Source organism: Suncus etruscus, chromosome 17 (genome assembly GCF_024139225.1).
Source record: "Suncus etruscus isolate mSunEtr1 chromosome 17, mSunEtr1.pri.cur, whole genome shotgun sequence".
Lineage (NCBI taxonomy): Eukaryota > Metazoa > Chordata > Mammalia > Eulipotyphla > Soricidae > Suncus > Suncus etruscus.
This window is the reverse complement of record NC_064864.1, coordinates 23,812,176-23,835,585: the sequence shown is the minus strand read 5'-3', so window position 1 is coordinate 23,835,585 and position 23,410 is coordinate 23,812,176. Positions and strand designations below refer to the sequence as shown.

Sequence of the window (23,410 nt, the reverse complement as noted above, 5' to 3'; positions counted from 1 at the left end):
TGCCCTAGTGTTGGGAAAACCAAACCACATTCAGAGATTACCATGGATGCCTCTGGCCAACCCATCTTTGGCAATCTCGATTACATTCAGAATCTCCAGAGGAGACCTGACAAGACCTAATGACATCAGAGTCCCCCTTCTTGTGGGACATTAACCCACAAACTTGGGTCAGTAGGACTCTAACCCACAATTGACCTTCTTGTGGGACTTTTTAACCTATGGCCTTGGGTTGGTGGAACACTAACCCACAATTGGCCCTGATTTGTTTAACTCCAAATAAATTATACTCACCAACAATAGCAGGCCGATTGAGTCATCTCTAGAGATTTAGGAAAAGCAGTGGTAGTGACAATGTTAAATCCAGGGGAAGGAAAGGGAATAGGCGAGTCAGAGAGATGTGTGAACAACACTCTTATGGTTGCCTGGTCGGCCCAGGCATGACAGGGCATGGCAGGACACTCACTCAATGTACATTGTGGAAATTTGAAGATACCAAAAATAAAAAGTAAAATACTATGAGCTTTCTATTAATATTCATTTTATAAATCAGGAGGCTAATAGTCTTACCTGCCACTGCTACTATTGCCGAAACTTACCAGGATATCCAAACTGTTTGTTTTGTTGCGAATTGGTACAAAAATGCTAGTTTGATATGACACTGTAAACAATAATTTGATGTTAAAATTATTACTCTAATAACAGATCTACAACAAGCCTTGGCTCTTCTAGGGAAAAGTAAAATACCTACAAACCAAACTCATGTAAAATGAGATTAGAATTTACTCAGTTTTGTGGAACTCTCAAAATATATAATGAAACAGGACCAGACTATGGTGCAGTGGTAAGGCGTTTGCCTTGCATGCAGTTGACCCAGGAAGGAGCTTGGTTTGATCCCCAGCTTCCCATATGGCCCCCCAATACAATATCACAGTGGTAGGGTGTTTACCTTGTATGTGGCAAACCCAGGATAGATGGTGGTTTGATTCCCAGCATCCCATATGGGAGCTTGCCAGGAGCCATTTCTGAGCGCAGAGCCAAGAGTAACCCTTGAGTGTCACCGGGTGTGGTGTGGCCCAAAAACAAAAAAAACAAAAACAAAAAATCTTTGTATGCGTTTTTCTAGTAGTACACTTTCCAAGATTTTGGAATATATTCTTGTTACTGTTTCTTTTCTTTCTTTCTTTCTTTCTTTCTTTCTTTCTTTCTTTCTTTCTTTCTTTCTTTCTTTCTTTCTTTCTTTCTTTCTTTCTTTCTTTCTTTCTTTCTTTTCTTTCTTTCTTTCTTTCTTTCTTTCTTTCTTTCTTTTCTTTCTTTCTTTCTTTTCTCTCTCTCTCTTTCTTTCTTTCTTTCTTTTCTCTCTTTCTTTCTTTCTTTCTTTCTTTCTTTTTTTTTTTTTTTTGATTTTGGGTCACACCCAGCAGTGCTCAGAGGTTACTCCTGGCTCTAGGCTCAGAAATCACTCCTGGCAGGCCCAGGGGACCATATAGGATGCTGGAATTCGAACCACCATCCTTCTGCATGCAAGGCAAAATCTGTACCTCCATGCTATCTCTCTGGCCCCTCTTGTTACTGTTTTTTTTTTTTTTTTTTTTTTTTTTTTTTTTTGGTTTTTGGGCCACACCCGTCGGTGCTCAGGGGTTACTCCTGGCTGTCTGCTCAGAAATAGCTCCTGGCAGGCACGGGGGACCATATGGGACACCAGGATTTGAACCAACCACCTTTGGTCCTGGATCGGCTGCTTGCAAGGCAAACGCCACTGTGCTATCTCTCCAGGCCCTTGTTACTGTTTCTAATATTGTTTTTTGTTTTGGTTTGGTTTTTGGTTTTTCGGGCCACACCCGTTTGATGCTCAGAGGTTACTCTTGGCTAAGCACTCAGAAATTGCCCCTGGCTTTGGGGGACCATATGGGATGCCGGGGGATCAAACTGTGGTCCTTCCTTGGCTAGCGCTTGCAAGGCAGACACCTTACCTCTAGCGCCACCTCGCAGGCCCCTCTAATATTGTTTTGTTCATCTACAAAGTAAAGAAGTTTACTCTATTTATTCCCAAATAGATACAAACTGGAAATGCTTTTTGTAAACAGTTTACATATACCATTATATATTTAGTAAGACAAATATTAAGGGTCATTTCTAGAAATACCTGTCTTTAATTCCCTAAATTATACTGATAATCATCCAGGTTTGAGAAATACTATTCTATATAACTGATACAACCTTTATTGTTTTTGTGATATGAACTGGCATTTGAAAATATATTAACTCATTACTATGAACATCTGCAACTATTTATCATCTTTTTATTCCCAGTTTATTTTTTTGTTTTTAGGGGTTTTTTTGGGTTTGTTTTTTTTTTTTTTTTTTTTGGTTTTTGGGCCACACCCGGTAATGCACAGGGGTTACTCCTGGCTATGTGCTCAGAAGTTGCTCCTGGCTTGGGGGACCATATGGGACACCAGGGGATCGAACCACGGTCCGTCTAAGGCTAGCGCAGGCAAGGCAGGCATCTTACCTTTAGCGCCACCGCCCGGCCCCATCCCCCCCCCAGTTTATTTTTTACTACATTTTTAAACATTGAATCAAAGTGTACAGAGTGTACAAAGTATATATAGAGTAAGCATAACAATTATTGTGTCCCCCTTAATTTCATCCCTGTATTTCTTTTTTTTGGGGGGGCCACACCCGTTTGATGCTCAGGGGTTACTCCTGGCTATGCACTCAGAAATCACTCCTGGCTTGGGGGGACCATATGGGACGCCGGGGATCGAACTGCCGTTCATCCTATGCTAGCACTTGCAAGGCAAACACCTTACCTCTAGCGCCACCTTCCTGGCCCCTTATCCCTGTATTTCTTTTTGTGTGTGTGTGTGTGGTTTTTGGGTCACACCCAAAAGTGCTCAGGGGTTATCAGGCACGTGGGACCATATGGGACGCCGGGATTCGAACCGATGACCTCCTGCATGAAAGGCAAATGCCTTACCTTCATACTATCTCTCTGGCCCCTCATCCCTGTATTTCTAATACAATTTGTAACTAATGTTAAATATTTCCTTAATTAAGTCTTCGTAAATATAATAATTAGTATTGCCTTATGCTTTATTGTGAACTTCAGATTATTTTTAAACACTGGTTCTTTACTTAAATGCTATTTAGAAATAGCCTCAGAAAGGTAATTTTGTTTTAGGATTCCTCTTTTCAAAAGTATGATTAAACAAGATTGACAAAGGAATGGATTGCTCAGCAGCAATTCTACATTATTTATCATTCTTATCATTACAAGTACTGGAGAAATGTAAAATCACAGTTAATATCTTTTGCTGAGGGTTATTGATTTGACAGATCAAAAATTCTATTTTGGTTTTTGATACTGAATCAAAAAATGGATGAATGTATGAAATCTGAGTAAGAAACTTTTTGTTTGTTCATTTGTTTTGTGCTACACCCAGTTAACACTCAAGGGTTACTCCTGGCTATACGCTCAGAAATTGCTCCTGGCTTGGGGGACCTTATGGGATGCCGGGGGATCGAACCACAGCTGGTCGGCCCTGGGTCAGCCATGTGCAAGGCAAACACTCTACCTACTGCGCCATCACTTCGGCCCCACAATAAGAAATTTTAGTCCATCAAGTATTCATATGTCTGTCTAATATCCTTTATTAAAAGTATACATAATTAAGAATTCAACTCTGGGCCCGGAGAGATAGCACAGCGGCGTTTGCCTTGCAAGCAGCCCATCCAGGACCAAAGGTGGTTGGTTCGAATCCCGGTGTCCCATATGGTCCCCTGTGCCTGCCAGGAGCTATTTCTGAGCAGACAGCCAGGCGTGGCCCCTGAGCACCACCGGGTGTGACCCAAAAACCAAAAAAAAAAAAAAGAATTCAACTCTGTCAGTCTACAAGTCACACATAAAAACTGCCATAGGATACGTAATCCTTTTACATTCTTTACCTTAGATACTCCAGTTTCTTTAATTTTTCAAATTTTCTCCAAAATAATTATTAGAAGTAGTCTATAGTTGTAAAACACAGTGGATTATCCATTTATCCCAAATGAACTATCTGTGTTTGTTGTGAGGTAGCAAAGAGACTTATCTGTGGTGAGGGCACTCTTTATGCAAAAGCATTTACTCCCTTTTCATGTGAGGAGAGTGAGCAAGAGAGACAGTCACCTTTCATTATTTCATCAACCACTGGTGTTTCCATAGGATTCCAATGATTGGTTTTCATTTTACCATAGCATCATTTTTTATTCTGAAAGGCAATCTCATGTTCCAAGTAGCAGATATTAACAACTTCCATCTCTAGGAATGATTTGCAGTTCTGAACCATGCTTTAGAAAAAGCATTTCCAGGGGACCAGAGAGATAGCATGGAAGTAGGGCATTTGTCTTGCATGCAGAAGGACTGTGGCTCGAATCCCGGCATCCCATAAGGTCCCCCGAGCTTGCCAGGAGCGATTTCTGAAAGTAACCCCTGAGTGCTGCCGAGTGTGATAAAAAAAAAAAAAAAAAAGAAAAGAAAAGACATTTCCAGCAATTTGTGCAGGATTTATTTCTATTCCATCATTTGTTATAATTGCGCTGTTATGCAGGGACTTTAAATTCTTCTGCTGCAAACTTTAAGACTGCTGTGAAAGGTGTACCTTCAGGGACACTGAGTACTTTATAAGGTAGCCGAGGGTTCGACATCAGCATGATCTTAAAGGATATCTTTAATATAATGGAACCGATTTGTTGATACCCCGTGCTAACAACCCCCCTCCTTGTTTTTCTTAGTCAATAAGGATTATGTTCAGAATCTATAGCTTTAAGGAAGTCCCTATCTCTGACTGATCAGTTTACTCAGAAGTTTCACTTCAAGTGTTACTCCTCTGTGGAAGTGTCGATCTCTGGTCACCTACATAGAACACGAAAAAGTGTCTAAGGAGCTGTTGTAGGAAACAATAAAACAGTGATTCTCAATAAAGCTTTAACAAATGCTTATTTTCAGGAGGCCCTTTCTCTGGACCTGACTAATTAAGGAAATCCCTGTAAGTTCAGAAAGTGACTCTTATCTCTGGGCCAGGCTAAGTTAAAGGCGATCCTACCATGAAACAAGCTAGCTGTGACAGAAGTTAAATCTGCAGTTAAATCAATACCAAAAGCTAATATACTGGGGCCTGAGTTAAAGCACAGCGGATACAGTATTTGCTTTGTCTGCGGCAGACCTAGGACCAACCCGAGTTCCATCTCTGGCATCCCATACAGTCCCCTGAGCCTGGCAGGAGCAATTTCTGAGCACTGAGCCAGGAGTAACCCCTAAGAGCCACCAGGTGTGCCTGTCAAAACAAACAAACAAAAACCAATATTCTTGTTTATCAGGTAGTTCGTTCAAAATTAACTGGTGTGTGTGTGTTTGTGTATGTGTGTGTGTGTCTGTGTGTGTGTCTGTGTGTCTGTGTGTGTGTCTGTGTGTCTGTGTGTGTGTTTGTGTATGTGTGTGTGTGTCTGTGTGTGTGTCTGTGTGTCTATGTGTCTATGTGTGTCTGTGTGTTAAAGCTCTGAAAAAGAAAACCTGCCAAAACTTTATAGCCATGGGTCAGCAATAATGTTTATTTTTTTGGGGGGGCCAAGGTTTCAGAGATATTTTTCTCATAAATTAAAAGTTCTTTTTGGCAGTGTCTACATGGACAATACAGCTGGTCTCAATCCACTAAAACAATACTAGCCATTTTTCTTTTAATTTTTTGCTTATTTACTTTGTTTTTGGGCAACACACAACAGTATTCAGGGGTTACCCCTAGTCCTGCGCTCAGAAATCACTCCTGTTGGGCTCAGGGGACCATATGATATGCCAGGGATCGAACCCTGTTGGCCTGATCTAACAGCATGCTCTGCAAACCACCTGTCCAGTGTGCTATCAATCTGGCCCCAGCTTTTCTTTTAATTTTCATCATTATATTTTCACTGTTATGTGTAGACTAGAGGTGCCACCAGCAGATTCCAGACCCCAGTAAAGACTGGAAGCTCAAGTGCTACTAGCAGGACAGAGATATCTACTATTATAAAGCTACTATCCCATGAAGAACATAAAAAATAGGCCGTTTTATTGGATATAGAGACACTCAGGAAATAAATGTTTTGCTAAAAAGGTCATCAAAGAAGAGAGTTTAAAAAAGTGATTATGGGACATTTATTTAATAATTTCCAGAACACAGGTGGGGGTCCTATATTCACTCTTTTATCTGCCACCTCTCCCAGAAGAAGACATTCAGAGATTTTTGCATTAGCAGCTCCAGGCTCCTTTGTAGAGGCCTAGCTAGGTTAAATTAGTATAGACAGACAACTGTGTGATAATGTTTTCCCTTCTTCCTGTGTTTACCAATTAAACAATAAATACTGTTGTGAAAGAAAATCTGGGCTCTCAGCCCATGAGACTGTGAGCACCTTACCCCATGCTTTTCTCTTCTTTTTTTGGGGGGGGTGGGAGGGAGGCGGTCACACTTGGCAGCGCTCAGAGGTTACTCCTGGCTCTACGCTCAGAAATCACCCCTGGGAGGCACGGAGAGGGGGGGGGAACCATATGGGATGTCAGGATTCGAACTACCGTCCTTCTGCATGCAAGGCAAATGCCTTACCTCCATGCTATCTCTCTAGCCTTTCTCTTGTTTTCATAATCCTTGTGACTCCCCTGCTTCCAGTTCTTTTATCTGGAGCTGATGCAGAGGTGCAAGAAATAATGAATTTCATGATGAAAAATGAATCTTTTCACTCTCTTCACTGCTGATGGGACTTTTGGCTGGTTCAAGCTCCGTGGAAGATAGTACGAAAATTCTGTGGGGTCCTGGATTCTGAACATGGCGGGACTCCATTTTGAAAAGACCACATGTTGTAAGCAACATGGACATTCTCAAGCCTATTTCCATTAACACCGCCCCAAGCTACCTGGCCATACCAGGTAGCCTATCTGGAAAGAACAGAAGAGAGGTACCCTAGACAACAGCCAATCTTTTTTTTTTTCCTAGCTTTTAGGGTTATTTTGTTCAGCATGGCACACCTGGTCATGCTTAGAGGTTACTCCTGACTCTGCATCCAGAAATCACTCCTGGCAGGCTAGGGAGACCATATGGGAAGCTGAAGATCAAAACCGGGTCTGTCCCAGGTCAGCCACGTGCAAGGCAAACACCCTATTGCTGTGCTATCTCTCTGGCCAGTCAATCATTTTTAAAGATTGTCAGAAGTTAGAACCTCCCTATATAACCTTGGGTGTGGTCATCTTCTGTGGGAGATGGCCCTGATCAGTCAGTATGGGGCTTGTGACTGATGGAATAAAAAAAATTTTAAGGGGCTGGCGAGGTGGCGCTAGAGGTAAGGTGTCTGCCTTGCAAGCGCTAACCAAGGAAGGACCGCGGTTCAATCCCCCGGCATCCCATATGGTCTCCCCAAACTAGGGGCAATTTCTGAGGGCTTAGCCAGCCTGAGCATCAAACGGGTGTGGCCCAAAAAACAAAAAAATAAAAAAAAATTTTTAAGCTTTACTCCAATTGTGGGGTCTAGTCCTTGAACTCCGGACTCTCACAATTCTTCATAAAATTAAAAAATGGGACTTACCCTGTGAATCACTTCTTATCAAACTAGTCCAAGAGCACAAGATATCTCAAAAAGATGCATATGATGACTGAGGGATATTACTGAGAGGGTGTGTGCCCTATAGCGGGTCTTTGTGGCCTTCTATGGTTCCCAGAATGATGCTCAGATTTAGAATGTAGAAAAGTTGATTGGAAAGTAAAAAAAAAGGAAAAGGAACTCCCCAAGAGGGGAGGAATTTAGTATATGACTAAATGTTGCTCATTTTGTGGGTGATTTTATAGGAAAACTGAGTCTTTGCTCAGGCCTTAAAAGGCTCTTTGCATTTTTATCAAGTGATAAAAATGTTACAAAGAATGCAAGGACCCTACCGTGTGATTGGCTGGTCTGAATCCTTTGGGTTTGGCCTTTTGGCCATTATCTTATCCTCCCAGGGTAGGGCAGAGTTCTATGGTCCAGTTAGAATGTTTAAAGTATTAGCCAGCCCCTGAGGATGGGTAGGTGTTAGGTCAGTGGGGACAGATGGGACTGCTGGCAAGGGGAAACTAAAGCTTTTTTTTTTTTTTTCAATTTCATATGGTTTCCTGAACATCAGCAAGAAGAATTTGTTGTTGTTGTTGTTGTTGTTTTGCTTTGTTTTGGAGCTACACCAGGTGGTGCTCAGGGGTTACTCCTGGCTCTGTGCTCAAAAATTGCTCCTGGCAGGCTCAGGGGACCATATGGGATGCCAGGGATCAAACCTGGGTCTGTCCCAGATGGGCCATGTGCGAGGAAAGGCCCTACCACTGTGCTATTACTCTGGCCCTGCAGGAAGAATTCTTTTTTTTGGGGGGGGGGCCACACCCTGTGACGCTCAGGGGTTACTCCTGGCTATGCGCTCAGAAGTTGCTCCTGGCTTCTTGGGGGACCATATGGGACGCCGGGGGATCGAACCGCGATCCGTTCTAGGCTAGCGCAGGCAAGGCAGGCACCTTACCTCCAGCGCCACCGCCCGGCCCCAGGAAGAATTCTTGAGTGTAGAGCCAGGAATAACCCCTGAGCAACACTGGGTATGGCGGGTGTGGGGGGACCAACCAACAAAGAGATATAGGTGCAGAATCAGTGCTCAGGACAGAAGTCAAGATCCGGAAATAACCTAACAACTAACCAATGAATAAATAACTCATTGTTATTTGGTAAGACCAGAGAGAGCACAGGAGTAAGGTACTTGCCCTTAATTGTGGCTTGGTCAACCCTTGGTACTACAGTCTCCCTAGCAATACTGAAGTAACCCAAAAGCACAGGACTAAGAGTACCCAGAGCACCACCAAGTGTGACCCAAACCTCTCTTCCCCCAAAGGAAGAGAATAAAACAAAAGTTGTACACACACACACACACACACACACACACACACACACACACAACTACATAGCTCTAAGAAGAGATTGACACCTGCCCTTGTTTATAAGGATGGACTAGAGGGTATCATGTGAAATAAAATCAGTAGAGAAGAAGGATAAAATTCAGATAATCTTACCTAAGTGGTAAATAAAGAACTGAAGCTGAATCGATATCTTAAATAACCACACCTTGGACTTTGATATCAGAGCAGGCTTCCAAGTAGTAGAGGGAGGAGGTTGAATGAGGGAGGAAGTGGTGAATTAGAAGTGACATAAGAACAGTAGTCTATGTTACATGAGCTAAATATTTTAAAAATAAAACTCAACCAGGACTGGAGAGATAGCATGGAGGTAGCGCATTTGCCTTGCATGCAGAAGGTCAGTGGTTCGAATCCCGGCATCCCATATGGTCCCCTGAGCCTGCCAGGAGAGATTTCTAAGCATGGAGCCAGGAGTAACCCCTGAGCATTGTCCGGCATTGTGCCCAAACAAAACAAAACAAAAAGACCTGCTAACCCAATCATCTCCGAATCATTATATAAATAGGTCAATTTTCTTTCTTTTTTACATTTTTTTTTTTAGTTTTTGAGTTCCACCCAGCAATGCTCAGTCAGGAGTTGGTTACCCCTGGTGTTGCTGGAGTGTGTGTGTGTGTGTGTGTGTGTGTGTGTGTGTGTGTGTGTGTGTGTGTGTGTGTGTGCAAATCAGGCTTGGGGTACCATAAGGGATGCCGAGGATGGAACCCTGATTAACTGGCATGCAAAGCAAGCCCCTGCAGTAACACTCCGGCCCCTCACTTCTTTTTCTTTTTCTTTTTTTAATAATACCTTGATTTAAACACCTTGATTCCAAACATAATTGTAGTTAGGTTTCAGTCATAAAAAAAAGAACACCCCCTTCACCAGTGCACCATTCCCACCACCAAATGCCCCCATCTCCTTCCTCCCCCGCCCCACTTTTGTTTTCTTAATTTAAAATGTTCCCTGGACCCTAAAGACAAAAAGGCCTAGAGGGGACGAGTTCCTAGCTTGTAAATTTCCTTCCTAAGCCACGCCCTCGGTCACGCCTAGGCCCTGCCTCCGACCCACCCTGACCACGCCCCAGTTTAACAAGACCACGCCCCGTCCCGCCCAGATCCGCCCAGGTCGCACCTAGGCCACGCCCCGGTAGCCCCAGGCCACGCCCTGGACACGCCCCTCACACCCTAACTGGTCCCGGGCCCTCCGGTAACAGCTTCCAGACTCCGCTTGGCGGGACAAGTGCCGCAGCCATGGGCGAGGCTGCGGGAGGCGATGAGGCCTATTTCCGAAGAAGCAGTCTCTTCTGGTGCACGGTCATCACCGTGTCCTTCGGCTACTACACGGTGAGAGCAGCTCTCCACGCTGTGATCTCAGCCAGGGCCGGGTGGGGCGCGGTGCCAGGGGCTGCAGGAACGGGTGCCGGGGCGCGCCTTCGCGGGGATTGCTCTGGGTCCTGCGAAACCGGCTCCCCGAGCTTGGCCTGTCATTCGGGGGCCGCCGCCTCTCCTCCTGCTGATTCAGGATCCTGGATCTTGGAAGGAGGTGATGGCGCAGCCGGAGGCCGGCCGGGCGGCTGCCGCCTATTTTCGCACAGCCAGACCCTGGTCCTCTCTGGTCACGGTGCTGGCACTGGGCTATTTCGGGGTAAGGCGTGCGTGCGTGCGGGGAAGGGCTGCGGGGACCCACATGGGGATTCTGCGGGGGGCCGGGGCGCCGTGCATGCTCTGGGAGGGGTCGCCCCGTCTTCGTTCGGGCCCTTCTACCCGGCATCTCTTGGTCCCTCGAGTCTGCCAGAGCCAGGAGTAACCCCTGAGTGTAGCAAGGTGTGGTCCAAAACCAAAATAATAATAATAATTAATATTGTTAATTAATGCTTAATATTAACGATTACTAATAAGCATATGAGATCTTTAATGGTAGGATGGAGATTGTCCTGTGCCACGACGGGTATGTTGTGGAATGGAGACTGAGCGCCCCAAAAGCACAGGCAACTTTTCATCCCATCTCAGGTTCTGTTGGGAGTAAATTTAAAGACGCCCTGGCCAGAGGACGGAGCTCATGTGGCCTCATCTGAACATGGCAAAGTTGTTAGGATATTTTGGTTTTGGGTTTTCTTTGATGGGCCACGCCCAATGGTGCTCAGGGGTTACTCCTAGTTCTGTGTTCAAGAATGAGCTCTGGACCATACAGGCTGCTCAGGGTCAAGCCTGAGGCCGCCATGTATGTGCAAGGCAAGCAAAAGCCCTATCTACTGTGCTATCGCCCAGGTGCCAGTTGTGGAGAGTTTGGATGCACCCCAGCTGCCCTAGATGTGGCCGCTGGCCCCGCGTGCTTTTCTGGGGTGGAGATGAACTTTATCTGGCCTGTGTAGAACCAAGTTGAAGAAATGTCCTGCCACTGTGCATTTAGGAGAGCCTGAGTCTGGGAGGGAGACTAAAGACCTGGCATGATGGCCCTGGGACACTAGTCCTAGGGGGTAGGGTGGGGGCCAGCTGCAGCAAGTGTTTCTTTTTTCCCCCCCATAAACTTTGTTTTAATGGGCCTCCAAATTCCTTGACAGATTTTTTTGGTCATTGTTTTCATTAAAAGGTACTGTTTTGGGGCCGAAGAGATAGCATGGAGGTGGGGCGTTTGCCTTTCCTGCAGAAGGTCAGTGGTTCGAAAATCGGCATCCCATATGGTCTCCTGAGCCTGCCAGGAGCGATTTCTGAGCATAAAGCCAGGAGTAACCCTTGAGCACTGCCAGGTGTGACCCAAAAACCAAAATTAAAAAGGGGGGGGGGACTGTTTTAAAAACTAAAAACACACACACACACACAAAAGCAAGTGTATGTGCTGCCAAAACGAGCACACACAAAAGCAAATGGTCCACACATTTTCCTTACCTTCTGAAGGTTTGACATACCTGTTATCATTAACCAGTCTTTTTTTGATGGGGACACCTAGGGCACTCAGGAGTTACTCTGAGCTCAGAAATCATGCTTGGCGGGATGCCAGGAATTGAACTCAGGTGGTCCACATGCAAGGCAAAGGCCCTGCCCGCTGTGCTATCATTTCTACCCCTCATCAATAGATGTTTACAATTAAATTTAAATGGTCTGTGGCGGAGAGATAGCATGGAGGTAAGGCATTTGCCTTGCGTGTAGAAGGTCGGTGGTTCAAATCCCATATGGTCCCCCGAGCCTGCCAGGGGCGATTTCTGAGCATAGAACCAGAAGTAACCCCTGAGCACTGCCGGGTGTGACCCAAAATCCAAAAAAAAAAAAATTTTTTTTAATGGTCAATTCCAACAAAAAGTTCTAAGACTATTCTACCACTGATGAAGACTGAAATGTCAGATACTAGGGATAAAATTCATTTAGCTTTCGGAGCAGACTTGGAAACCTTGCCAGTTCCAGCTGCCTTCCTGTCCACTGCTATGATGATGGCACCCACAGCAGTGATCTGCCTCATGTCACGAACAGCAAAATGACCCAAAGGAGAGTAGTCAAAGAAGCTTCCAACCTCAGGGGCTTACCAGGCACTATATCAACAATGGCAGCATCACCAGATTTGAAAAACTTGGTGCCATCTTCCAACTTTTTCCCAGATGACAGTCAGTCTCCTTTAGTTCAACAAACCTGCAAGCAGTTTGGGCCGTGACAGTCCAGCTCAGGGGCATAACCAGCACTGATTTGACCTCGATGGCTCAGAATAATCACCTGAGCCTGTGCAGTGTGGTCCTTGACTGAACGTAAACTTTGAGGTGGAAGGCGGGGTGGACAGGCCCGATGCTCTTTACTCTAGTCTGCCTCTTCCTGGGACAGGACTCCTGGAAATATGGGCACTCTCGGCAGTCCAAGCAGGTAGCAATTATAACATAGTGACTGGGAGAAAGCTGCTAAGATTGCAAAGATAGTCTGGGATTGGCTTCTTCGTACCTGTGTGCTAAGACTGGAGCTCCCACTTTAAAAAAAAATAAATAGGGCCCGGAGAGATAGCACATCGGTGTTTGCCTTGCAAGCAGCCGATCCAGGACCAAAGGTGGTTGGTTCAAATCCCGGTGTCCCATATGGTCCCCCGTGCCTGCCAGGAGCTATTTCTGAGCAGACAGCCAGGAGTAACCCCTGAGCATCGTCGGGTGTGGCCCAAAAACCAAAAATAAATAAATAAATAAATAAATAAATAAGTAAATAAGTAAATAAATAAATAAAAGAGTAGGGGCTGGGGTGATAGCACAGTGGCAGAACATTTGCCTTGCACAAGACCAACTTGGGACAGACCCATGTTAGATTCCTGGCATCCCATATGGTCCCCCAAGCCAGGTGCGATTTCTGAGCGTAGAGCCAGGAGAAAACCCTTGAGCACCGCCAGGTATGACCCAAAAACCAAAAAAAGAAAAAAAATAAGATAAAAGGGTGCTACACATGCGAAATTTGGCCCAAGCTATAGTTGTTATATTAAAGAAACTGGGCCTGGAGTGGATAGCACAGTAGGTAGGGCTTTTGCCTTGAAGGCAGCTGACCCAGGTCTGATCCCCAGCATCCTATATGGTCCCTTGAGCTTGCCAGGAGTGATTTCTAAGTTCAGATTTCTGAACTCAGGAGTAACCTCTGAGTGCCACCAGTTGTGCCCCAGAAGCAAAAGAAAGAAACTATAAAGACACTTAAACTCCTGAAGTTTGTAATGTCTATAAAATAATGTTTTCATAACATTTATCGAGTTATTTGAGTGTAGCCCAAACTCTACCCTTTCAAAACGAAATAAAAGTAAGCTATCCGGGCCTTGAGATATGTGACTCAGTGGTAGAGCCCATTTTACTGTGCCCCTGACCCATTGCTGAGTGCCACCCCCCCCCCCTCAGCAGTGCTTCTCTGACCTCCAGCACAGCACACCCAAGGGTGGGATCCTTCTGAGCATGTGGAATCCCAAGACACGCAACAACTGAAGAAACCAGTCTAGGCACTGCATCTACTATCTAGCTGGTTTTCCCACCACTGTTCTCCCAAGATGGGCTAGAGACAAACAGCCCAGGCTACTTAGGGTTTTTTTTTGGCAAGTAATTGTTTTGTGGAATAAGGGTGATAAAGAGCCCCTCTCCAAAACAGACTGATTTCAGTGACCTAATAAGTGTTCTTCGACTTTGCTTCTCTTGCAGTGGGTCGTCCTCTGGCCGGAGAGCATCCCTTATGAGACCTTGGGACCCCTAGGCCGTTTCTCTCTGTATTTGATAGACAATCATCCCAAACTACTACATGGTTGGTAAGGAGCGCTGCACCCAGAGAACCCCCAGAGCCTTTAAATATTCACGTGGTTCATGTGAAGGGACTGTTCCAATGAGGTTTTGGGGTTACATTTCAGTGGCATGTAAGCATCACCCTGAACTTGGCTGAATTTTCTTTCAGGTATTGGCTTGCCTGGATGATTCACGTGGGAGAGTCCCTGTATGCCTTGGTCTTGTGCAAGTAGGTGTTTGTTAGAGGTCTTTTTGCTTTACTTTTGAGTATCAAGTAGAAGTTGAGAGTAATGGCATTTAAATAATTGATGCCGGGGTAGAGTTGAAGCCTAAGGCTGAGCCTAAGCTAAAGAGAGTGAATTCTCCGTAAATATTTTATGAATGAATTCATTTCACTTCTCAATTATTTATTTTATCGAAATAATTTGTGTTATTTTCAAATGCTCTGGATAGCCTTAAAGGAAACAAGTATGGGGCCGGAGAGATAGCATGGAGGTAAGGCGTTTGCCTTTCAGATAGAAGGACGGTGGTTCGAATCCCAGCTTCCTATATGGTCCCCTGAGCCTGCCAGGAGCGATTTCTGAGCGTGGAGCCAGGAGTGACTCCTGAGCACTGCCAGGTGTGACCCAAAAACAAAACAAAACAAAACAAAACAAAACAAAAAACAAGTACAGGAAACTGCCTTCAGGTTGCTATAGAATTTAGTTGTTGGCCTTGATCCCTAAATGTTAGTTCTTTCTTCCCCTTTTCTTGCTCTGCTGCTATTGCAGGGATGGAAGATGAATGCACACCTGTCTGTAGTGCTCACACACTTCCACTCACATTAATGTGCCATGTTCTTTTGAACACCGTGTGCCAGTGGGCATCTGCTTACACTGAATATAACACTGAATTGTTACACTGAATATAACACTGGGTAGCATTTGCTTCATAATCCCTGGAATTTGGTAGAGTTTGTCAGCTTGGGACCAAAACAATAGTTGGTGAGTAGGACCATTTGCCTTGTATGTGGCCAATGGGAGTTCTATCCCTGGTACCACACTTGCCCCCCCCCCCCCAGGAATGATTCCTGAGCACAAAGCCAGGAATTAGCCCTGAGCACAGTTGGATATGACCCCTGCACCAAAAAAAAAAAAAAAATTGGGCCCGGAGAGATAGCACAGCGGCGTTTGCCTTGCAAGCAGCCGATCCAGGACCAAAGGTGGTTGGTTCAAATCCCGGTGTCCATATGGTCATATGGTCATATCCCATATGGTCCCCCGTGCCTGCCAGGAGCTATTTCTGAGCAGACAGCCAGGAGTAACCCCTGAGCACCGCCGGGTGTGGCCCCCCCAAAAAAAAATTATATATAGAGTTTGTCATCTAACCTGGTAAGATGAATATTTGTGAAAATTTCCAATACCAAATTTCCAAATCAAGTAAGTTAACCTATTTCTATTTTATAGCTGTATTATTTTATATTTTACACCTGTAATAGCTCGATAAAGTATAATTTTAAGAGGTCTTATATATATTTTTGTAATACCTTGAGCTGCTTCTACTTTCAAATGCTATTATAAGTAAATTTCCCTTTTGTATTGTTACTAAAATGTCTGAATAGAGTTTTATCAGTCGACCTTGCTAAACCAATTTATCAATTCTTAAGAGTTCATCTGTAGATTTTTAAAAATTTTTTGTTTTGTTTTATTGTTGTTTGGGGCCCCAACAAGTTGTGCTGAAGGCTTACTTCTGACTCTGCTCAAAGGTCATTCCTGACAGCTTTGGAGGACCAGATGGGATGCTGGGGATAAAACTCTGGCTAAAGTCCAGGTTGGGAACTTACAAAGCAAATGCTCTCTCCATTGTACTATCTTTCTGGTTCCTATAATTTTTTTTTTTTTTTTTTTTGGTTTTTGGGTCACACCCAGTAACGCTCAGGGGTTACTCCTGGCTATGTGCTCAGAAGTTGCTCCTGGCTTGGGGGACCATATGGGACACCGGGGGATCAAACCGCGGTCCGTCCAAGGTTAGCGCAGGCAAGGCAGGCACCTTACCTTTAGCGCCACCGCCCGGCCCCTGGTTCCTATAATTTTAAGATCTTTTTTTTCTCTGTGTGTGTGTCTAGAAAATAGAAATGGATATTCTTCTTCCCTGTTATACTGACTAATATCTTCAATACAGTGGGTTGTTTGCTGGTTTGGGTTTTTGTGTGAGTGTGATGCTGGGGATTGAATTGGAAATCCTCTACCACAGAGCCATGTCCTTGCCCTTTCGTGCAGTTATCATGTCCTTCTGATCAAAGGAAGCCTTCAACATTTTGTATCATTTTTTTTCCTAAAATGCTTAGATCCCTATCAGATATTTCTTATCTCTATCAGATAAGAGGAGAACAAGGCTCTCTAGTCTAAGATTCCTATAATTTAATATTTAGAATGACTAACAAAATGTGCCAAATGCTCCTTATAAGCTTATTAGGATTATTATTATTACTTTTTTTTGGTCACACCCGGCAGCACTCAGGAGTTAATCCTGGTTCTATGCTCAGAAATCACTCCTGGCAGGCTCTGGGGACCATATGGGATGCCGGGATTCGAACCACCATCCTTCTGCATCTAAGGCAAATGCCTTACCACTGTGCTATCTCTCCAGCCCCTAAAAATTTAAATTTTTTTATTTTTCTCCTTGAATCTATTACTATGAAAAATTATAGCATGTTTATATGTTGTTTTAAGTCAAAATTTATCCACATTAGACTTAATACAGAGGTAAGTTTATTGCAAAAAAAATTATTTGCTTGGGTCATTTTCCTTTGTACTTTATTTTAAGCAGCTTTGTATTAATTACTATTATAACAGGTGATCATTGTACCTCTAGGATCAGGCCTTTCTACTTAGCATTTGACATGTGTTCTCTCATAATCATGCCAAAACATTGGTGAGATAAATATTGTAAGTTCTATTTTACAGCTAGGAAACTGATTCTGAGAGAGTAATTTGCCCAAGGTCACCTCTAATAGTGAGCCAAGCTAGCATTCCAATCAGGTCTCTCTCCAAAACTCGTTTTCTAGATCTGGAGAAATAGTACAATGGGTAGGACTATTCGCTTGCTTGTGACAAACAGAAGTTTGATCCCTGGCATCTTTTTTTTTTTTAATTTATTTTTTTAATTTTTTTTTTTGGTTTTTGGGTCACACCCGGCGGTGCTCAGGCTGTCTGCTCAGAAATAGCTCCTGGCAGGCACGGGGGACCATATGGGACACCGGGATTCGAACTAACCATCTTTGGTCCTGGATCGGCTGCTTGCAAGGCAAATGCCACTGTGCTATCTCTCCGGGCCCCCCCTGGCATCTTGAGAACAGAGCCAGGAGTAAGTCCTGAGCACAGCTGGGTGTGGCACACACACACAAACATACACACACAACAACAACAACAACAACAACAACAACAACAACTTTCTCAGAAGCCTCCAAAGTTTTTTCTTGTTCTTTTGAGTTCTTTGGAGAGTAAGAACCAGGTCAAGCCCATGTGGTGCCAGAAATTGAATCCTGTATACTCAGATGCAAAACAAGCTTCTAAGCCCTTTACACTCTCTCCCTGGTTCAGCCATAAAATGCCTTTGACCTTATCTACTTCTCAGAATCATGAAATATACAGCTTTATGATATCAAACTGTAAACATCTGACTCAGTTGGTCAATTATCTAGGAATTGGCTCTAGGCATTCTGAGCTCTCCCAGCCCCATGCCAAGCCACCAAAATACTCTTAGGAAAACATGACTTTGAAATGTTAGTAGTTTAAAATGTTCTTGTCTTTTCTTTTTAGGTCTAAAGGCATCACCAGTGTCTGGGCTCAATTCCTCTGGTTCCTCCAGACATTCCTCTTTGGATTTGCATCTCTGTCTCTCTTGCTTGCTTACAAACCCAAACGCCAGAAGCGAACTTAAAGAAGATAACTACAAGTTTTCTCTACACTTTTGACATTCAGCCTCTCCTTTCGGAGAGACACCTTATTGACTTGATTTTTCTAGAAGTTGAGATTTAATTATTCATTATTCTTTTATATGCTCTTGTTGAGCTTGAGTAACTAATAGGGAACTATGTTAGCTTCCCAGTTCTTTTTGTTTATTAGTTTTGATTTTTTGGGGTCACACCCGACAGCACTCAGGGGTTACTCCTGGCTCTGTGCTCAGAAATCTCTCCTGGCAGGCTCTGTGGACCATTTGGGTTGCCAGGAATCGAAGCACAGTCCGTCCGGGGTCGGCCACATGCAAGGCAAGAGCCCATCTCTCCAGCTCTCTCTCCAGCCCAGCTTCCCAGTTCTTTAGACTAACCTATTTGTCAGAGAGCTTCCAACCATCTTGGTGCTTTCCCCACATCTGGTTTAAACCACATACTAGGAGCTGGAGTTGTAGGGCACGTACCTTGTAAGCAGCCACGCCGGCTCAATCCCCAGCATCCCATATGATCCCCGCAGCACCACCCAGAGTAATTTCTGAGTACAGAGCCCAGAGGAAGCACCAGGTGAGACTCAAAACAAAATAAAGAAATAAACCACATACTAATTTGGCTGGTTGATCTACCTTTAATTCTGCCTTCTGGTGAGGACATCTTTTTTTGCTATCTAGATAAAGATAGAATGACAGTTCCATAACACCTCAATTGTACACACACTCAGTAGGCACCTAAGAAGCAGGAGCTAATAATACTGTTAAACTTAACTCTTCTCGGGGCCGGGCGGTGGCGCTGGAGGTAAGGTGCCTGCCTTACCTGCGCTAGCCTAGGAGACGGACCGCGGTTCGATCCCCCGGCGTCCCATATGGTCCCCCAAGCCAGGAGCGACTTCTGAGCGCATAGCCAGGAGTAACCCCTGAGCGTTACCGGGTGTGGCCCAAAAACCAAAAAAAAAAAAAAAAAAAAAAAAAAAAAAAAAAAAAAAAAAAAAAACTTAACTCTTCTCACTGTAGAAAAAGGATAAGCTAATGCCTGGAAAGAGATTCTGCTAGTGAATAGTGTCTTCCCTACCCATGGCCTCTGGGACTGATGTGGAGGTCTGAGCCCACTGTTCCTTCAAGTCAAGACACAAACAAAATAGACATGTTTTTCTTCACACCTTGTTGAATCGGTGCTTATTGTATAAAAGTGGGAACTGTGACTGTATATTCTCATTTTTCTGGAACATTTAGTCGCTTTTCATGTAAAAAAATACAGAACCCATTTGAAATACCATGTCTCAAAAAGCAGCACAGATCATTTCTGACTGTTGGGTGGCTCTGTCTTTCTGTGGGTCCCTTGGGAGTCAGTATTGTTTTCTAGACTCCCAGACTCTTACAAGCAAAGCATATGCTCTGCCCTTTGAGCCATCTCCCTGACCCCTGAATTCATTGGCTTTACACTCAGAAATCACTCCTGACAGGGGACCATATGACATGCCGGGATTCGAACCATGCATGCAAGGCAAATGCCCTACCTCCATGCTATCTCTCAGGCCCCTGAATTCACTTTTTAAATTTAATTGTATAAGAATAATATGAAATATCAGGTTTGTTTTTTTGTTGTTTCTCTCTTAATACATGTGATAATTTAAAAAAAAAAACACTTAACGTGAGACTGGAGCGGTGGTGCCAGAGGTAAGGCATCTGCCTTGCAAGCGCTAGCCTAGAACAGACCGCAGTTCAATCCCCTGGCATCCCATATGGTCCCCCAAGCCAGGAGCGATTTCTGAGCACATAGCCAGAAGTAACCCCTGAGCGTCAGGGGTGTGTGGCCCCAAAACAAAAACAACAACACTTAACGTTACATAAACTACTGATATTTTTGGGGAGCTGGAGTGATAATATAGCAGATAAGGACTTACATGCAGCTAGCCCAGGTTTGAGCTCCAGCACCCTATATGTACCCACGCACTGCCAGGAATGATCCCTGGGTGCAGAGCCAGGAATAAACCCTGAGCACTGCCAGGTGTAGCCAAAACAAAAACTAATGATACTTTCTTTTTTTTATTTTGTTTGGTTTTGGTTTTGGTTTTTGTGCCACACCCGGCAGTGCTCAGGGGTTACTCCTAGCTGTCTGCTCAGAAATAGCTCCTGGCAGGCACGGGGGACCATATGGGACACTGGGATTTGAACCAACCACCTTTGGTCCTGGATCGGCTGCTTGCAAGGCAAACACCGCTGTGCTATCTCTCCGGGCCCTGATACTTTCAATAGACTATTAGTCATCAAAAACTATTATACTTCTCACTGAAACTTAAGTGAGGGACTGTGACCATGGGATTCTAAGTACTGTGTCATCAGGCAGGGTGAGTGGCCTGTGCTCAGTCACCTGCTTTGAAACTTAGATTGGCTAATAAGAGTGTAACAACCGGGCCCGGAGAGATAGCACAGCAGTGTTTGCCTTGCAAGCAGCCTTGCAAGGTGGTTGGTTCGAGTCATGGTGTCCCATATGGTCCCCCGTGCCTGCCAGGAGCTATTTCTGAGCAGACTGCCAGGAGTAACCCCTGAGCACTGCCGGGTGTGGCCCAAAAACAAAAACAAAAAGTGTAACAACCATGAAGCTGGAGCAATGGCGCAGCGGTAGGGCATTTGCCTTGCACGCGGCTGACCCAAGACAGATTTTGGTTCGATTCCCCGGCATCCCATATGGTTCCCCAAGCCAGGAGCGATTTCTGAGAACATAGCCGGGAGTAACCCCTGAGCATCACCGGATGTGGCCCAAAATTAAAAAACAGAAAACAAACAAAAAAAAAATAGTGTAACAACCAGATAGTATTTGGGCTATTCTTTCAGAGTTCCTTTAAATTTAGTAAGAAGGAATGGGTCAGGGGTGTATAGCATCCTAAGTGCCTTGGGAACTAAGCTGGAGAACTTACCTTTAGTTTTTTTTTCTTTATTTTGTATATAGTCACTGTGAAATTATATGAAGTTATTCATGATTCAGTTCCAGACATACAATGCTTCAACTCCAGTTGTTTCATTAATGTAAACTTTCCTCCATCAATGCCTCCCACCATTCTGCTTCTATAAGAGGTGTTTTTTTAAAATATCTGATCAGGGGTTAATATCAAAAATACACATAAGGTGGTGCCGGAGTGATAACACAGCAGTAGAGCATTTGCCTTGCACTCAGCTAACCCAGGACGGACTCGGGTTCCATCCCCGACATCCCATATGGTCCCCCAAGCCTGCCAGGAGTGATCCCTGAGCACCTCCAGGTGTGCCCCCCCCCAAAGAAAAGATCACATTTGCCTGATAAGCACTGATAGAATTTTATAAGAAAAATCTAACACCGCCAAAAATTGGGGGAGAAGAGATGAACAGTCTTTCTCAAAGTAGAAATACAAATGACCAAAAGACACGTGGAAAATGCTCTAAACAAGGAGATGCAAGTCAAAGCGATGATGTGCTACAACCTCACTGCAGAGGCTGGCATACATGACAAAGAATAAGAAAAACCAGAGCTGGTGCAGATTTAGGAGGAAGGGACTCATCACTGCTGGTGGGAATGTTGACTGGACCAACCTTTCTAAAAAACAATATGAATATTCAAAAAAAACCTTTAGTTCTTGAGCCGGAGAGATAGCATGGAGGTAGAGCATTTGCCTTGCATGCAGAAGGACAGTGGTTTGTTTTTTGTTTTTGTTTTTTGTTTTTTTTTGTTTTGTTTGTTTGTTTTTGGGCCACACCCGGAGGTGCTCAGGGGTTACTCCTGGCTGTCTGCTCAGAAATAGCTCCTGGCAGGGCCCGGAGAGATAGCACAGCGGCGTTTGCCTTGCAAGCAGCTGATCCAGGACCTAAGGTGGTTGGTTGGAATCCCGGCGTCCCATATGGTCCCCCATGCCTGCCAGGAGCTATTTCTGAGCAGACAGCCAGGAGTAACCCCTGAGCACCGCTGGGTGTGGCCCAAAAAACAAAAAACAAAAAACAAAAAAAAAAAAAGAAATAGCTCCTGGCAGGCACAGGGGACTATATGGGACACCGGGATTCGAACCAACCTCCTTAGGTCCTGGATTGACTGCTTGCAAGGCAAAAGCGGCTGTGCTATCTCTCTGGGCCCAGTGGTTTGAATCTCAGCATTTCAAATGATTATCCCCCAAGCCTGCCAGGGGCAATTTCTGAGCGTAGAGCCAGGAATAACCCCTGAGCACTGCTGGTTGTGACCCAAACAAACAAACAAACCAAAAAACACTTTGGTTATTGACTTTCCTTCAAAATGCCTTAGGACAGCCAGGCAGAGGTAGGTGTGGGCAGAAACAATGGCCAAGACTGTTAGTGTAGCACAAAAGTCTCAGTGGAAGAGAGGAGAGAAGTCAGGAAAGTAAATATGGGGTGATGATGGCCCCTATCTCAAGCTGAATCACTGATAATCTGTTCCTTGAGAAATCAAGGTTGAGAAGTGAGCATCTTGGACAGTCACTGGATTGGCATCCAGCGGGGCTAAGGCTTATCTCACTCCCCCCTTTTCCACCACCACTGATGAGTCTGCAGTATAGGAGCGGACAAAGAACCCCTTTCACCCCGTGTAAGATGTGCTCTCTAACCACTGGTGTTACTGCATCACAGGAGAGAACAAAGAAGCCCTTTCACCCCATGCCAAGATGTGTCCAAACAAAGTGAGGTTGTTCCCTGAAGTGTGTCCCAACAGATTCTAGAAAAGGAACAACCAGTCACTGAGGGAAAGTAAGTGGAAGAGGGTTGGAGAAGATTAATTTATGTGTAGTTGGTTTGGAAGTGTTAATGAATGAAAGCAGTTGGCACAAGTAGGTAAGAGTCCCTGAGTGCTGGACATTGTGCCAGTCCCCTCGATACCGTATGCAAATAAACGATTCAATGTCTGTAATACCTGGAGATGGTTGTTAAATATCCCTTCATTCTTTTTGTTTGTTTGTTTGTTTTTTGTTTTTGTTTTTGGGCCACACCCAGCGATGCTCAGGAGTTACTCCTGGCTGTCTGCTCAGAAATAGCTCCTAGCAGGCATGGGGGATCATATGGGACACCGGGATTCGAACCAAACACCTTTGGTCCTGGATCGGCTGCTTGCAAGGCAAACGCCGCTGTGCTATGTCTCCGGGTCCATATCCCTTCATTCTTATAGGTTATAGAGCTGAGCCTTGTCTTTCTGAAAGCACATTTCACTTTGTGATTTGCTGACCTTCAAGATTGTTGAAAGTGGGGCCGGAGAGATAGCACAGCGGTAGGGCATTTGCCTTACATGCGGCTGACCCAGGAGGAACCTGGTTTGATTCCTGGCACCCCAGAT

General features: G+C 44.6%; 1 protein-coding gene and 1 pseudogene across 1 annotated transcript; one reads left to right on the top strand and one right to left on the bottom strand.

Annotated features, from left to right (window-relative positions):
• Positions 1-4,284: 4,284 nt before the first annotated feature.
• On the bottom strand, positions 4,285-10,215 carry LOC126033382 (ubiquitin-fold modifier 1-like; annotated as a pseudogene).
• On the top strand, positions 10,130-18,706 carry TMEM254 (transmembrane protein 254). The gene is made up of 4 exons (XM_049790755.1): positions 10,130-10,306; positions 14,101-14,204; positions 14,348-14,407; positions 17,979-18,706. Exons 1-4 carry the CDS (start codon positions 10,214-10,216, stop codon positions 18,097-18,099), a joined length of 378 nt encoding a protein of 125 aa, XP_049646712.1. The 5' UTR covers positions 10,130-10,213; the 3' UTR covers positions 18,100-18,706.
• The last annotated feature ends 4,704 nt before the right edge of the window (positions 18,707-23,410 follow it).